The sequence below is a fragment of the Aplysia californica genome, unplaced genomic scaffold (assembly GCF_000002075.1).
Source record: "Aplysia californica isolate F4 #8 unplaced genomic scaffold, AplCal3.0 scaffold00028, whole genome shotgun sequence".
NCBI lineage: Eukaryota > Metazoa > Mollusca > Gastropoda > Aplysiida > Aplysiidae > Aplysia > Aplysia californica.
This window is the reverse complement of record NW_004797298.1, coordinates 899,920-912,949: the sequence shown is the minus strand read 5'-3', so window position 1 is coordinate 912,949 and position 13,030 is coordinate 899,920. Positions and strand designations below refer to the sequence as shown.

The following is a 13,030-nucleotide window of genomic DNA, read 5'->3' as shown; positions in this document are numbered from 1 at the left end:
GGGGGAGATTCAAAATACCTCATGAAATGTCATCTTACTGGTTAATCCCATTATATAATATTCTTGTGTTCATAATACAATGTGCATATGGTCATCGATTGTGCTTTGATAGTATGATTGTCTTCATATAATATTGTGTTAGCGCTAACTCACTTGCATCGCTTCCTGTGTATTGGCCGTATTATCAATTGATATATCGGGTGTTTGCTGGCTTCAAGCTTCGGAAAGCAGCAAGCCAGCAGATTTGTCCCACTTATTTCGTTTCGTGAAAAGTTTGATGAAGTTTTACCTGATCCTTTTTAGCTGTTTGGTACTTAATGAGTCGCCCCTGCAAGGCAATAGAAGCTGTATGAACGGGAACAAAACCATTTTTAGGGTGGAGATAGCCTCTAAAAAACAAATGGAACATGTTTGAAATGTTTAAAAGGTCTAATATTTGACTAGAAGGCTAAAACTCCTATAACGTCCCACAAAACGTTCTGTGTATAGTTCAGGTGATGAACAGTTCTTTTATTTTGAGAAACGATCAAAGCCGAGCCTGTCACTACAACCACAAGAAACATCCAAAAAGAGACACTAATGAAATTAGTAATAATCCTTGGCCCACACAAGTCTTCCTCGTCAGCGCTCTATCGTCCGAGCGCATAACCCACGCATTTCGTGTCTAGCTGAGCAATAACGTGATGTTTTGATACAGAAAAAACAACGTTTCTATAGTTATATTTTTTTCTTGAGGGGGTCATTCCATATTGAAAACAAAGTCATAATAATATTAGCTAGAAAATACTCTTTTTTTTAAAGCATGAAAATTATTATATACAATTTCAACTGATATTTTGTTAAACTGCTGCGTTGCTTACTTTTCTAAATAAATTATATTTTTTAAAATAGGAGTATCAAAGCTGACATGACGGTAATTTTTCTCAAACAAATGTATTTCTTTACTACTACTACTACTACTACTACTACTACTACTACTACTACTACTACTACTACTTCTACTACTACTACTTCAAATACTCCTAACCACTCTTACTTCATCAGCCTCTACGGCTACTGCATTCAGTAGTAACACTAAACACAACGGTGATAAAAGTGTGCTAATGGTATGGCTCTGCACGATGCAGAACGACTTATCCATCCTCATGCCTGTCTGATATAACACTTGGAAAACTTCCTGGGCTTAGTACATATTTTCACTTGAACCTAAAAACAAGCAGTTATTGCTTTTAACATGATTTTCTCTCTTTACTTCAAAATATCACTCTTTTCACACTCAAACTTCTTCTTTTCCTGCATGTCCATTCCCCTGTGTCTCCCTCTCTCCCTCCCTCTCTCTGTCTCTCTCTCACTCTCTCCCTCTCTCTCTCTCTCTCTCTCTCTCTCTCTCTTTCTCTCTCTCTCTCTCTCTCTCTCTCTCTCTCTCTCTCTCGCCCTCGCTCTCTCTCTCTCTCACTCTCTCTCTCTCACGCTTTACATCCCTGTTCTCTCTCTGCCTCTCGATCTCTCTCTGAGTCTCTCACCCCCACACCCACTCCCCCTCTCTGTCTGTCTGTCGGTTTAACTGTTTGTTTGTCTGTCTGTCTGTCTGTCTGTTCGTCTGTCTGTCTGTATGTTTGTTTTGTAAATTTCCTTATTTGATTATAACGAGAACGGAGCAAAATAACATGAATGTAAGTAAACAGAGGTATATTGTCTCTGTTTAGAGAAAATTAAACAGCAAAAAGAATGCTCTGTTCTGTTTATTATCTCATCTCAGCTTTATAACAATGATAAAGGTTTTCACATATTTTTAGTTAGTAGCTTTCTCCAAAAAAATTCTATACGGACTACTAAAATTCAAAATTCAACTTGTGTGTGCATGTGTGTGCATGTGTGTGCATGTGTGTGCACGTGTGTGTATTTGTGTGTGTGTGTGTGTGTGTGTGTGTGTGTGTGTGTGTGTGTGTGTGTGTACTCGTGGTGGAACACCAAACCATTGTGCCAGGATCTGGACAATAATGATGTATCTTATCATTGTCGGATGCTTTATTCTAGCAAAATGTAAATCCAGTGCAGTGGCAAATGTCCTTAATCCTACTCCAGCTCTTCTGTTTTCTTCTTTCAGTAATTTAGCCGATTACAGTGCTCGTTTTGGAAATGCGTCCTTTTAGAAAAGAATTCAGACGTGATCGTTGCTGACGGGCAAAGAGCAGCGCTACTCCTCCACCATTTTAGTCCACCCTAAGTGTTAAGGTCAGTGCCATGCAAACCCCCTTCCCACGACAATACTAAAGCTCTATGTGACACAAGCCATATAAGTTAATTGTTTCCAAGAAGTTAGATACCACTTAGCTGAGAAATCTGAAACACATCGCCGTTCAAATGGGCGATTACTTCTATGTGGGACAAATGCAGCTTCCACTTTATTTCCAGTGCGCTTTGTGGAAAGTTTCGTCAAATCCCTATCTAATTTGATTTGATAAATACAGTTTCGGGTAGCCAGATGTTTCTTCACTGAGGGTCAAAAGAAACCATTTTTACGCAATTTGATCAATTCCTCCATAATCAGATTTTGATTTCATATTATGTAACAATTAGGTTCAGTTTGATAAAAACACAGCCAACAGCCAATCAAAGTCTATCGTGTATTGCAGTTGCGGGGTCGTGTCTTGTGTTTGGGAGAGGAATGCAAAAAGCCTTAATGAACTTTAAGGTTAAATCTGGAGAATCAAAGCAGAGGTCGACTTTGATTGTAGTGTGCAGAGACCAGGGTTATTATAATTATAATTCTATAACTCAATAATCCGAACTGAATAAAATTGTTATGTATTTGACCAATGGACATCCACTTAAGCCCATAGGACTGACTTACCGTTGAGCGTGGTAGCGCAGGCATCGCTCCTCTGGTGGTGCATGGGCCGTATCAGACTCCACTGGTTGGTCTCCTTTGTGAAGCGCTCCACGGAGTTCTGTCTCACGTGACCGTCGAATCCACCCATGGCGTAGATGTAGCCAGCCAGCAGCGCCACGCTCACATAACACCTGGCGGAAGCAGCAGTCTGTTTTAGCCTATTAACTTCTCCGTTCAACAGACAGAACGTGTTGATAACGCTATCGTTTCCTCCTTTGCGTGCGATACAGAATTTAAATTTATTGACTTGGAGGAATTCCAAAAAAGTGTTAGGTAAAATGTACAATTATCACATGAAAATAGAGAAAAAAGTAAGATTTAACCCAGAATGTAATGATCACACACATGGAAAAACCCACTTTATTTATATGATATTACAAAACGATATAGATCTAAGTCGAAAGGAAATCGAAACATCCTGCTTCATTAAACAAGTCTAGACTATTTTACAGAAAACGATAGTGATAATGAAAGAAGTATTGACAACCATCAGCAAGGAGTGTCCATTTTGCCAGGGGTTTTTTATATTCTCGTTACAAGTTGTCAGTCACTCATAATTACGAATATCGATCTCAACACGACATCGTTGGGTGGAGGTTGTTTTTATGAGAGTGCTTGTTTGCTTTTAAATGCGTAGTTGCCTTTTCAAAGAAAGTAGAGCATAGTCGTGTACTAACTGGTCGCGGCATGTCAGTGGGGTTTTAGCGCGTCAGAAGAATGTGGGCGTGTGAGATAGTAATCAATTAATCCCTGCTCTTAATTATTATTTCAAAATAAGCACTCATTGGTATGGTATTTTTGCGTTACATTAGGGCAGATCAAAACCTTGTCTTGGTGATGAAACTTGTGGACAACAGGGCAGTAAGACGATCAAAGTACTTATCAAATGTGGAATAGCGATGGTGGCATTCTGTGGTTGGTTGTTAAGCAATGTATCTACATGGGCTGAATACCATAGACTTTAGGGAAGATGCTGTTTCACGAGTGCTCAATTTACTGACAATGCTGTTTAGTGAATGACAGTGTATTGGGGATAGTGTTTGGTGAGAGTACATTTTAGAGATTAAAGAAGTTGGTCAATTTAAGCTTTAATGACGAGTGACGAGGCCATAATATTAGCATACCAAGCAATTTAGAAAAAAAATCCAGTTGTCATTTAACAGACTCCTTTCTTGAAAGTAATGAGGATTCATGTGTCTGCTGGGATCTATACACGTTGTTCCAAAATGTTCATTTAGGAGTTAACAAAATGCAGCAGGAGTAGAGGAAAAAGTATTAGATTGTCGAGATGGAAGCATCACAAAAGTAATGGGGGGGGGGGGGGGTATCTCCATCAAGGAAGAGAATAAGAAGAATAAGAAGACCTCAGTAGACACATTATTTTGCCGACATTTAAAACTGAACAGAAAAATCGTTAGGCAGGTAAACATAAACGGTAAGTAGCACTTCAGCAACATCTCTTTTTTTCCTCACCTGCCCCCTTTTGTTCCTATATAGAACGTCTCCTTTTTTCATTGTGCACAGACATAACATAGTATTAATATGTCGAGTTTTGGAGAAGACTAGTATTTGCAAGAACGGCAGAATAAGGAGGGGGAGAGGAAATAATACCACAGAACAAAGCCGAGGCAATCAGGCTTTTCTTTCTAACACCCCCCCCCCCTCCTCTTCCCAAACACCATCCCTGCTTTTCAATTTTCTATGTGCCAAAGCAACGCCTATTTATAGGCATCTGGTTATGGAGTAGGCACCAAAATGCTCGAGTATTTGCTGAAATGAAATCGGATATTTAGTATCCTACAGACAGAACAAGAACTGTAAAAGGCATCAACAGGAAAACTAGTTGGAGGTGTACAGGTGTCCAAATTTAATTCCCCCAGATGTAAAATTGTGAAAATCGTGCTCACCATGAAGATCCGCCCTCGGGGGTTAGCGCTAATTGACGCTAACAATTTAGCTAAGAGTCTAGCACTTACCTAGCATACTTTTTCTTTCACCAGAGTTTATAGCAAGGGGCCAATTGATGTACATAGGAGAAGAAAAAAGCGTGGGCATTTGAATATTTAATAAGCAGAGACTGGCCAGGTAAAAAAGTCCCTGCTACAACATGAAACTGAGCACAACCTGTCTCATTGGCTGGTGTTCTGGCTTGACATTGGGATTAGGAGGAGGGGGGGGGGAACAACCTCGAAGTTGATCGCAGCAGGCCAATGATAAGCAATTTAGAGCAGGTGGCAGTACACCGTCGCAGTGGGCATGGTGTTTTGACGTGATACGGCCACCGAGTTGGTCTTTTTGGACGAGGCCCCTAAACCTGCGAGGCTCTAATGATGTCTCTAGTTAGTTTGCCTTCCTTTCAACAAGGAAGACATTCAGATTCAGGAAAAGTGCATAGACCAGAATAAAGCCTTATTCATCACCTTGGTTGAGTTTACAAAGGCTCTTTATACCCTTAGACGAGAAGGATTATGGAACATCCTAGTGAAGTACTGTTGCCCGCCGAATTTCTTGAAAACCAGTGTCAAAAGCAATGATGATATGTTAGAAGTTGTGTGATAAATGGAGCGGGAGAGGGCTGTAAGTTTGGCACCAAAACTTTTCAGCAAAGATGATGCATGAAGAACGCCAGAGATCCCCTGCTGCTGTTGATATCAGGTACAGACAGGGCGCTAAATTCTTCAAAATTTCCTAGGCTGCAGGCAAACACAAAAACTAGCATGAATCATGTATGTGAACTGCTATTTTCCGATGATTTTATCTAGCGTGCTTATGAAGAATCTAGCATGCAAAACAGTGTGGATCTTTTGCCAAATCCATGTGAGAAATTTGGACTAACAATAAGCCCAACAAATACGGAAGCGTTCTTTTAGTATGTCTCTTGTGATACGCAGACCCTCCCTCTTGAAACCAAAATTCAGTGGTACGTTCGGATATACCTTGGGGATGCTGATCCTCTTCAGCAATCTGTTGTGTACTGCAAAGCCCACACCATGGATTCTCCTCTCATCTTCCCAAAGACCCTTCCAGACGAAAGTGTAGTTTTTTCCCTGAGGGAAACAGAGTTACCAATTCTTGTCTCTTGCAGGGCAGTGATGTCTATTTTGAGTCGTGTGAGCTACCCGTCTATGATTGCTGTCTTTCTGATGTCCTCTGTTTTCTCCAAGTTGAAAGTGTCCAATCCTGTTGTCATTGTTCTAACATTCCAGGTCCCCAGTTTCCATGGGTAGTTTTACTCTTTCTTTGCCTGTTGCTGGACTTAACACATGCCTTTCGGTTTTTGTCCTAGCTCCATTCACACCAATAGAAGCAAACAGACAAGGCGGATCAGCACTTTACTGGGGGCTGCCCAGTTTGAGACAGGCGGAAGCTGATCAGTGCGACTGAACATCGTCAAAGGTGACCCGTGGCGACATCCAGTTGCGCCAATTTATAATTCTGTGTCAATTACCTTTAGAATAGAAAGACCTTGCAAGGTGGACTGAGTTGAAGCCAGTACATCAACACTCGCACCACTACTCGATAAAAAGGGTAAGACTTTGAGAGAAAACATCACAAATCCAACCGAAAGTACAGAGCAACACCTACGTGCTGCTAAAACCAACCTTCAAAGAGAAACCAGAAAGTGCGCCCATTAGTACTGGGACAAATTATGCTCAGAAATCCAACAGGCAAACGACGAATATGGTCATATCAGGAAAGTGTATGAAAACATCAGAGTTGCTATTGGACTAACAGCAAACAAATTGGCACCTCTAAAGTCTGGCAGATGAACAGCAGACAGACGAAAAGAAACAAATGGAAAGATGGGTGGAACATTATTCAGACGAGTACTTTGAAGAGAGACATGTTGATAGACAGCTACATGAGGACATTCCTCAGCTCTCCGAAATGTCAGAACTTGATACAGCACCAACAGAAGAAGAACTCTCTTCTGCAATCGACGAACTCGCTTAGAAAGACAACAAAGAGACCCTCCTCCCATATCTCTACAAGCTACTGAAGACTTGTTGGCTGAAAGCAGAAATTCCACATGACATGAGAGATGCCAAAATCACCACACTTTACAAAAACAAAGGGTACATAGGAGATTGCAACAACTACAGAGGTATCTCACAGCTAGCATCACTTGAAAAGCTTTTGCCAGGATCATCCTGAAGCGACTTCAGAAACTAGCTGAAAGAGTCCTACTAGAGAGCCAATGCGGTTTCAGATCAGACCGCTCAACAAATTACATGATCTTTTCTATTCGTCTGCCACAAGAAAAATGCAGAGAGCAACAACTGCCATTACGTACTGCGTTCGTCGATCTGCCATAAGCTTTTGATACAGTCCGTAGATCAGGACTCTACATGGTGCTTGGAAAAATTGGTTGTCTCCCAATGTTGCTACAGCTCATCATCTCATTCCAGGAAAATATGAAGGCTACCATTGATTTTGACGGTTGAGCATCAAACAGCTTCAGAATCAATAGCGGAGTAAAGCAAGGTTGTGTCTTAGCACCAGCCCTCTATAGCACTTATTTTGTGTCTTCTTTCTACATGTCTTCCTCTACTGAAGATCTGATGGGTCGCTCTTCTATCATGTTCGATTCCAGGCCAAGACCAAGATCAACAAAACAACAGCACGACATTTTTTCTTAGCCGATGATGCTGCTCTTGTTGCTCACAGTGAATCAACCCTACAAACAATGATGGACCGCCTATCAACAGCATGAAAGATCTTTAGCTTGGTCATCAGCTTTAAGAAAACAGTCATCCTTACTCAAGAAGGTGCACAGCAGAGTCATATATGGCTGAACGACAAGGAACTTGAGACAGTAGACAAGTTCTGTTATCTAGGGTCTACCATCAGCTCTACTACATCGCTTGATTATGAGATCAACATCAGGATAGGGAAAGCAGCAACAACTTTTGGAAGGCTGACGAAACAAGAAAGGGAAAACAAAAGATTTACCTTCAAAACAAAGATCAAGATTTACGAAGCATGTGTCATCAGCACACTCCTTTATGGATCTGAAACATGGACCTTGCATAGCAGGCGATAAGAGCTCCTTGACATTTTCCATCTCAGATGCTGCTGCAAGATCTTATGCATTTCGTGGCGTGACAAGGTTACAAATGTTGAAGTGCTGGCACGGGCAAACCTCCAGAGCATGACAACTCTCCTGTGTTTAAAAAGAATGAAATGGCTGGGCCATGTCAAGAGAATAGACGACAACAGGATTCCGAAGCAACTTCTCTGTGGAGAACTTGCCCAAGGGAAAGAGACCAAGAGGAAAACCAAAATTGAGGTACAAAGACACTTGCAAAACAGCTTTTCTAAGATTGGAGTAAATGTTAACGACTGGGAAGAAATAGCTGAGGACAGGAAAACATGGAGGAAAATGATAAAGGAAAGAAGTGTGATGCTAAAGAGCAGCCTTAGAAACAATAAGGCCGAGAAGCGCCAACGACGAAAGGAAAACAGGGGAAATACAGAGCTTCGATCCACCTCACTGACATGCAGGCACTGCGGCAGAATCTGCGCTTCAAACATAGGAAGAATTAGCCATTAAAGAAGCAGCATGAAGACAACCTTGAGATCATCTTAAGCTAAATTGACCGTCTACATAGAACATTATTATTATTATTATTATTATTATTATTATTATTATTATTATTATTATTATCATTATTATTTAAGTCAACATCATTATCATTATTAAACATTGTTCTTTGTGTTGACAACCCAGATCCGGAGAAAGTGACTGACAGTGTTTATTCCTCATCAAGACAATTAAACAGAAACAGTGACAAAGAGCAAATTTGAAAAAATTATAAGGAGCTTTGCGGAAAACCGTAATCGCCCAGTGAGCCGTTAAAGACCAGAATAATCTGATAGTGAAAACATTATTTTGAAATTTTCCCTGTAGAACCGCCTATGCGTTAAAACCTTTGTGCGGGAAATATCAGGACATATACACGTCTGCGTGATTAATAAAACCCCTGGCTTTACTATTATATAGAGAAGCAAAAATTGATTGAATTTCCGGCTTCTGAAAGGAAACTTGGTTCATCTTCGTGAAAGAACCGAAAAAAAGATTGTTGGTGCTGTTTTGAGCTTCCAAAGCTCAATGGTTTGACAAGGTGGAAACCGGCAAGGCCTCGGAATCTTCATAATAGTTATAGACACAGTTACAAAAAGGCATTCTTGTTTCTGAAAATGCTAATCAGATGAGACTGGAAGGGATCGTTGTGAATCCGATATTAGACGTGTACAGGCAGGAGTCAGGTGCAATGACAGTGAGGACAGTACGAATATATGCAAAAGGAGTCATAATCACAAATGACTCTGGTCTATGCCAGTTCACCACAATGGCAAGTAGTTTGTTGCTACTTTTACGCCTGATCTTTTGTCTTATGTTACTACTGAAAAAATAGGTTTAGAGTTTAAGCTCTTATTACGATACGTAAGCAATATTCACTATGATAATCATGAGCGTCGTATCAAAATGTTATTTCGTATATTACTGTGGATAGTTATATCTCCGTAAAACAGAGTTGTCCATGCATCTGTAGGTAAAAATGATTTTCTTTGTCAGATACAGTAAGGTTATAGCGTTTCGACTTGGTAATCAGAAACAACAGAAGTATAGGAAAAAAGTTGAAATTACCTAAAGCGCCCTACAGTCACATGTTTGAATGTTTGATAATTGTGTGCGTGAGATGTTTGTATAGCAGAATCAATCAACAGTTCCCTTTTAAAACGTAATAATTTCTTTTACATGAAATTGCTATAGAAATAAAACCTGAAGATGAACGGAAAGAATAATTCAATAATTTGGAGAAAATAGGTGACTGGATCATGGTGATATAGCGTCAGATCTGAAACAGATCGACATCATAGTTCGTCATTTCTTTCTTTGCTTGGAAGCTCTAAACAGAAATACTCAAAATCTTGGTCTTTCCCTGTCACATGCCTGTTCTAGGTTTCCAAGTAAGTTGCCCCTACCTTATTAGCGTTCTCTTTTTTTTAGTGAGAGCAAGATGTTCAAGGCCTACATGTTGATTCAGGTGTCACAGAAACTGCATTCTTCTATTTTTAATTGTTTTTTTTAATGGGCAGCCCACACAGGCTTCCTCAGAACCACCTCAATTGATATCTATTTCTTCAATGAACATTTAAACAGTCTCCTAAGAAACTACATCCATATTTTGCTTCTTTTCTATTTTCACTGGGTTGTGTTGTTGTTTTTTAATAACTTATCCAGACTTCACAGCTGTCTAGCGGTGTTGACCATACATGACCTTTATGTAACTATTCGTTCTGTTGTCACCAAGATGTTTCTTCTTTTATTTTTAGGATTGGACTCTTTCTCATTGACACTGCCTTTCGATAATTCAATTCATCACTTTGCTGTTATGGAATATTGGCACCGGAGGTCATTGTGTATCCTAGATTATTACACTGTTGAACTTTTATCTTTTCACTTTTGCTAATGAGATTACAGATATGATTTACTGCTTTATTTAGATTGGATAACGATAAAAGTAGATTTTTAAAAATTCTCATTATTTGTTTAAAACTTTCATTTTCTAAAGGCATAACTTATAACACTGGACAGCACACATTTTGCAGAATAGGTTTTAAGACTTGTTCTAAGATAATTTGGGATCATTGATTGCAGAAATGGCTTTTGTTTTTGCTTATCAAGCCATGCTTTTGTATAAGAAAAAGCGGTAAGTTTCAATATAATACGAAAAAAATCCGGGAGTTTTTTAAATAGTAAAGCCAATAGTTTGTTCTAAAACTTCGCTTTAGTGAATCAGAGTAATATCTTTACCCTTTAACTATGTGACTTTTCATCCAAAAACAAGTACCTGGTAAGGGATAAATATTATCGAAAAAGGACTTTATCTGATGTCACAATGTATCAGGTTTTTTTACGTGCCTTGGGAGTATCTCACAACGACCTGAATGAGTGAAAACGTTTCATTGACGGTTCAAAGAAAAGTCTAAAATGTGTGCTACGTCATACCGTAATGCTAATTCATTTGGGTTCTTTCTTATTGGTTACTCGGTTCTGTTTAGAGAAAAATGTACGCATATAAAAAGTACTGGGTTAACTTGAATACAGGGACCACAACTAAATGATTTGTGCTGATCTGAAAATGTTCAACTTCAACACATGATTGTTGATGAATGGAAAAAAAAATTACTGTCATGTAAATGTAAGCAGCAGTTAAAGCACTGAAGAAAGGAAAATCAGCAGGAGTGGATAACATCCAAGGAGAATTAATGCAGGCAGGGGGGGGGGGGGGGACATAATAAGCGCTCTAACTGCCATCTGCAACAAGGTCTGGCAGACAGGAAAGTGGCCAACACCATGGACATAATCACTAGTGATAACACTCCCCAAGAAAAGCAACCTGCAATTATGTCAGAACTACCGCACAATCAGTCTAATAAGCCACCCCAGTACGGTTATGTTGAAGATGATGCTGAACAAATTGAAACCACAGGTTGAGAAGATCATTGCCGAAGAGTAGGCAGGCTTTAAAGCAGGGTGCAGCAGAAGAGAACAGATCTTCAACCTCAAGATACTGTGTGAGAGGTACATCCTACACCAACAAAACCTATTTTAAAAAGACCTTCGACAGGGTCTGGCATGCAGCCGTATGGCCAACCATGAGAAAATATAACATCAACGCCAACTTGATCAACGTCATACAACAACTATATGACAAGGCCTCCAGCACAGTTTACCTAAATGGCAGCATGGAGGGATTGGTTCAGGACAACGGTCGGGGTGAGGCAAGACTGTTTGCTCTCTCCCACTCTCTTCAACATATTCCTAGAACGAATCATGACTGACACTCTGGAAGACACAAATGGAACAATCAGTATTGGAGGCAGGACAATCTCTAACTTGCGTTTTGCCGGTGACATCGCTGGATTAGCAGGAGAAGAACAGGAGCTCGCCACACTAGTTCAGCGGCTGGACACAACCTCAGCAGCCTACGGCATGGAGATCAGTGTCGAGAAAACTAAGCTAATGACCAATAACACAAGTGGCATCAACGCGGACATCAAAGTCAGGGGTAAGAAACTTTAGACCGTCAACAGCTTGAAACACCTAGGATCAATCGTCTCAGACGAAGGCTCAAGACCAGAAATTCTCTCCAGAATCACGCAAACAACAGCTGCGCTGTCAAAACTGAAGCTTATTTGGAGGGACAGAAATATCACGAACAACTAAAAAATCAGACTAATGCGCTCACTGGTCATCTCAATATTTTATATACCTGAGAGTCGTGGACACTGACCACAGAATTAGAGAAAAAGATTCCAACCACAGGGATGACATGTTACAGCAGACTCCTTGACATCTCGTACAAAGACCACGTTTCAAATACAGAGGTACGAAAGAGAATCACCAACGCAGTGAGGCAGCATGAAGATCTACTGACCATAGTAAAGAGAAAAAAATTAAAATGGTATGGGCATGTCACATGATCCACAGGACTTGCCAAAACAATCCTTCAAGGAACCGTACAAGAAAAGAGAAAGAGAGGAAGGCAAAGAAGTAGATGGGAGGACAACAAAGACGATGGGTGTCAATCTGAGGAAAGCAGAGGACATAAATAGATGGCGAGAGCTGGTTTTCAGAAGCAGTGGTGCCCCCACGGTTGCCCAAACCACTGGATAGAAGAAGACGAAGAGAAGAATGGGGTTGAGGGGGGGGGGGGGAGAGATTCACGAGCAATAATCAATTCATAGGTCAGCTTCATAAAAAAATATCGATCACAACCATGGAACATACCAAAATTAAGGTACACTTTCTGGTTGCTTTCATTCGTCCGAACTTAGTCCTCAAAATTGGAATATGAACGACTACAATAAATCAAATAACAACAGAATCTTTAACTGATCCATAGAACTATTAGAACCAAATACTCCGCTTTTTGCAGCTTTCAGCTCTCCTAAATCATATACCACTACTGACAAGCAGAATTTCAGCTGTTCAAGGTAGAATTTTTTTGTTGAGGGAATATGTTGGTGGTTGACTAGTCACAAAAATGAGAAATAAAGAAAGGAGGACGGAGTTGGAGTCGGTCGGATGGAGGTTGGGGTTTTTTTTGTTTAGGGGGGGGGGGC

The 13,030-nt window shown here is 40.2% G+C and overlaps 1 protein-coding gene across 1 annotated transcript in view; it reads right to left on the bottom strand.

Moving 5' to 3' along the window:
• The window catches only part of LOC101858000 (kelch-like protein 10), a gene marked incomplete in the record, with an annotated part of 69,593 nt that overhangs the window by 9,903 nt on the left and 46,660 nt on the right, over nt 1-13,030 (bottom strand). Inside the window, 1 exon segment of the mRNA XM_013090637.2 lies at nt 2,855-3,024. Coding sequence (XP_012946091.1) covers nt 2,855-3,024 — 170 coding nt within the window.